At 34.9% G+C, this 4,553-nt stretch overlaps 1 protein-coding gene across 2 annotated transcripts; it reads left to right on the forward strand.

The window, feature by feature from the left end:
- On the forward strand, positions 2,484-4,428 carry LOC107634604 (VQ motif-containing protein 31-like). Of its 2 annotated transcripts, none has more exons than XM_016338028.2 (3): positions 2,484-2,992; positions 3,181-3,234; positions 3,600-4,428. In XM_016338028.2, the coding sequence occupies exon 3, from the start codon at positions 3,621-3,623 to the stop codon at positions 4,242-4,244; it is 624 nt and encodes a 207-aa protein (XP_016193514.1). In that variant the 5' UTR covers positions 2,484-2,992; positions 3,181-3,234; positions 3,600-3,620; the 3' UTR covers positions 4,245-4,428. The 2 variants fall into 2 exon arrangements, with proteins under 2 accessions (XP_016193514.1, XP_016193515.1); XM_016338029.2 differs by having other exon boundaries at positions 3,614-4,428.

The raw sequence follows: 4,553 nt of genomic DNA on the forward strand, positions 1-4,553 counted from the left end.
GTTGGTGTGGATGTGGCAGGGTCCTGAGCATGTCAGAACCTTTCTCTGGCTGGTGGCATATAACGTAATCCTTACAAACTTGAAAAGAAGACGCAGACACTTAACCACTGATGATGCTTGTCCTCAGTGCCGTAACCATGAAGAATCAGTCATTACTTCGGGACTGTTTCCATGCTAGGAGCATATGGCGAATACTTATCCCCCCTGATGGCAACAACTCGTTCTTCAACACAAACCTCAATGATTGGTTATTACTAAACCTTACTTCTAATAATAACTGGTCATGCTTATTTGGTGTTGCTGTGTCATCTTTATGGTACTTCCGGAATAAACTTGTATTCAATGGAGAGACTATTCCTAACACTAGTGTTGTTCACCAAATTCAAGCGCGGGCTGAGGAATTCCTAAAAGTGGTTAAAAGCAAGTTAAATCCACAAAATATACAAGCTGTTAGGGAGTCTCTTGTAGGCTGGTCTCGACCTGACGGAGAGTATGTTAAGTTGAATGTTGATGGTTCATGGTATACTCAGAGAAGTAATGCTGCGTGTGGGGGAGTGTTCAGGGATTCAGCTGGGAGGTTCTTGAAAGGTTACTCCTGCAATTTGGGCAACTGCTCAATAATGCATATGGAACTGTGGGCGATCATTCACGGGCTGAATATTACTACAATGAACGGCTACCAAAACCTTATTGTGGAGTCGGACTCGGCTGCTGCTGTCAACTTTATCACTCATGGATGTCCTCCAGCTCATCTATATGCTCCTTTGATTCAGGACATCCGTAACTTGGCTGCATGCCTGCAACAAATCCTTTGGAGGCATTCGCTTCGTGAAGCAAACTCGGTGGTGGATCTTCTTGCCAAGAAGGGACAAGACCTCCCCCTTGGATTACACCTTCTTGATCGAGCCCCCCTCCCCCCGGACATTAGTTATACCCTGCTGTGTGACTGCTTAGGGACCCTCAGAGTTAGAGGGTCTTAGTTTTTCTTTCTGCTGTATATTTCTTTTCTTGCTTTCTTTTCTTTGCTGGGTCCTTGACCCCCGTAAATCACCAAAAAAAAAAGGGTTAAAAATTTAAAAAATGTGTTTTAATCATTCCATTTCAGTTCTCCACACGAGTGTATTTATTTAGTTGAGTAATAATTGAGAATTCTTTATTCTCTTAATTGTCATCATAATTTCAAAGTATAATAATTACTCATTAATAGTAATATATAGTTTGTAATTACATTGATGTTTAATTATTCTGTTAGTTCTTACAGTTTCATCAAATTTTTAATTAGGTCTCTATACTTTTTTTTCTTTTCAATTAAATTCCTACATTATTTTTAATTTTGTAATTAGGTCATTTTTATGTAAAAAACGTTAAAATTAACAGGATATTTCTCCCAAAATACATGCGGTCAAAGATCTAGTTAGGTTTTTAATTATGAATACCTTCAATTTGCGAAAAAAAAATTCAATTAACCCTAACATTTTTTTACACTAGAAAGGACCTTATTATAAAATTAAAAGCAATGTAAAGACCCAATTGAAAGAAAAAAAAAAGTATAAAAACTTAATTGTAAATTTAGTAAAACTATAAGTACCAACAGAATAATTAAACCTTAAATTAAAATATTTCCATTAGAATTTTATCTTTTCAAAGATTTCTCTTTAAATAACATTAATGGTTAAACTTGTAGACATTTTTTTATAATTCATGAGTAAAACTTTCAAAATCTCTCTTATGTTAAAATCGATTTGAACAAATATAATCTAATATGAGATCAAATTTATCCTTGAACTACCTTCTTTATTATCATAACAAAAAAACCTATTAGAGAAAACTGTTTTTGTTAAAATTTATCTAAAATAGAAAAAGAAATATAAACAATGAAAAAAAAATCTACAATTTAAAATTAAAATATTTACCATCAAGAAAGAAAATGAAGAGAAACTTTTAGTAAACAACTCAAACGTTAACGTGACAATAAATTGAATCTAATAATATATATTTGAATTAATTAAATTAAATTATTGATATAATAAATTAATTATAATTATTTAGTACTGTTAAATAAATAAATAAAAAACACTTTTAAGAATAGGCCACATCATTTTTCTAATTTTTCTAATTAGTTATAGGGTGAGATAATGATAATTTACCGCGGGGTTAACCGTTGTTGAACATTTAAGAGTGACTCTGATATATGCAAGCATTTTCCTCAAGAATGGAACAACATGACATGTTTACGCGACCAGACATGTTATTTTAGTAGATTCCACTTATGACTTAAATAATGCAACGTTTTCCCTAATTTCTAGGACAAAAATAAAACGTGACAATGTTTGACGTGACCGATCACAACCCTGTAATTTTGTTTCTGTTTGACCCCTCTATTCTTAGCATGGAACGTTTAGAAGGTAGTTTCGGAGAAGCTACAACATTCCAAGAAGATGGTTCAAAGATAAATATGGTGAATGTTTATCTGCCATCTAGATGTCAAAACAGATGCAATAAAACTTTGCTTCTACATCATACATTCATACGTTGGTCATCTAGATAAGAGTTCTCTTATAAAAAAAGGAAAAAAAGAAAAAGTAATAATAGCCCTCTCAAGTTGTGTCCCTCTAGATAATAGCTAATTTTCTTAGTATCTTAGTTATGTCAATCCCCTTTTTTAGCAGTAAATATAACTATGTGGCAAAGTGGCATGGTCCATTGCCATTTCGGAGAGATTACAACTAGTTGATGTGGCAAAGCCAAATGGTTAAGACTACTTTTTGAGGTCAGAGATTCTTTGTCCTCACTGGCTCCTCGTTCTTGTAACAGAAAATCGTTAACTTACACTCACTTTCTAATAGGCCTCTCTCTTTGACAATCTTTTATTCATCTCCTGATTTTCCTTTTCTCGACCCAATTTTTTCTTTCGTGGGTCGTAAGATATCAGAAAAGGAGGATCAGGAGCAGCGTAACCTTTACTATCATCATATTCAGCACACTTTATTAGGTAAGCAAGAATTTGTTCGTCATTTTAGGTTCATAGTTTTTCATTTATTGTTTTATGAAAGTTGGTTCTGTTGTTATATCAGACGATTTGGATTCATTTAAGTTCTGTAATAACAATTTCTGGAGGTAACAAAGATGAAACCTGGTCTTCTACTTTTCTGAATGTTTTATTTATTTATCAATTTTCAGTTACTTGAGGGTCAAGTCCAGCCCCAAGGCATTAAAAAGGTCAAAGAGAAGCAGGTAAACCAGCTAATACAGATTCTGTTAAACGAAAAAAAAAAAAATTTACCAATGTTTGTTGATGGATTGGGTCAAGATTGTGCAGCTAGAGCATTATTGAGGGACATTGGTATGTTCATTTTGAAATACATGGCCCGTGTTTATGGGGCTTTATTTAGAAACAATTCTGTTCCCTAATCTCCGTGTATAAGATTTTGTTACACCCTGACATACTTTAGACAAGATCAAAAAAGCAATATGCTTTGTGGGTCATCCTGAACACTCATGAAATTATTTGCATTCCTTGGATCTCAAGTCACATGCTCTAGCTTCTCAACTTATGTTTCTTTTCTTATCTTTGATGGACTTTCCTCTTTTGATTCAAGGATATTTATTGCAGGCTGGGAATGGAGTCCTTAAACCGAACCATGACGACAATGGAGAAACCACCGATTCCCAGCTCATCATCAGCAGATTGCAAACCACTAACCACGTTCGTTCAAACAAACACAGACGCGTTCAGGGAAGTAGTGCAGCGACTGACGGGTCCATCATCTATGGCGGGAGAAGGCATGGCATCAAAAGAAGGAGGATGCACGAAGAAGAACTCGAGCAAGCTCCATGAGAGAAGGAAATACATGAAGCCAAAGGTTGAGATTGTTAAGAGTAGTAGTTTGCATTGTAAATCAGGGGCGTGTTCGCCTTCGGTTTCAAGAAGCTCTAGCTACCCTGCTAGTCCTGTTTCAGGGAGCTTCCCGGCAAGCCCTCTCACACCTTCAACGATCTTCTCCAAGTTGAGCATTCTAGAAGATGACAAGAAAGATGATCTTGATTTAGACCTTAATATTGCAGTGCCGTCTGAGACGAAGATGATAAGCACAGAGGAACAAGAAGAAGATGAAGAAGAAGAAGAAGAGAGAGCTATCAGAGAGAGGCGATTTTATTTGCATCCATCGCCTCGTCCCAAACCTGGATTTTCTGAACCTGAACTTCTGCCTTTGTTTCCCATGGCATCCACTGAGAAAGTGTAGTCTTCATCGTCGTCATCATTTGTAACTATATTATTGTTATGTATCTCTTAGCATATGCTTCAAATTACAGACATACATGGTATATATGCAACGCATTTGTAATATCAAATATTCCTCCTTCTGTTATTCTTTTCTCTGCTAATTTAAGCTACGAGAGCTTTTTTTTCTCTCCTACTTAAGGAAATTTTTATAATGTCACTTATTTTTTTATAAATTCTTACAAATATACAAATATACAATGCAAAAAATGAAAACGTCATTATTATTTTTTCTTATTAAATCCAAATTCTTATTTTGTTCAGATAATTC

Source organism: Arachis ipaensis, chromosome B03, assembly GCF_000816755.2.
Source record: "Arachis ipaensis cultivar K30076 chromosome B03, Araip1.1, whole genome shotgun sequence".
Taxonomy (NCBI): domain Eukaryota; kingdom Viridiplantae; phylum Streptophyta; class Magnoliopsida; order Fabales; family Fabaceae; genus Arachis; species Arachis ipaensis.

Bases quoted from the DNA above. Each gene is read 5' to 3' on its own strand.
- LOC107634604 (XM_016338028.2), top strand. From the start codon at position 3,621: ATGGAGTCCTTAAACCGAACCATGACGACAATGGAGAAACCACCGATT.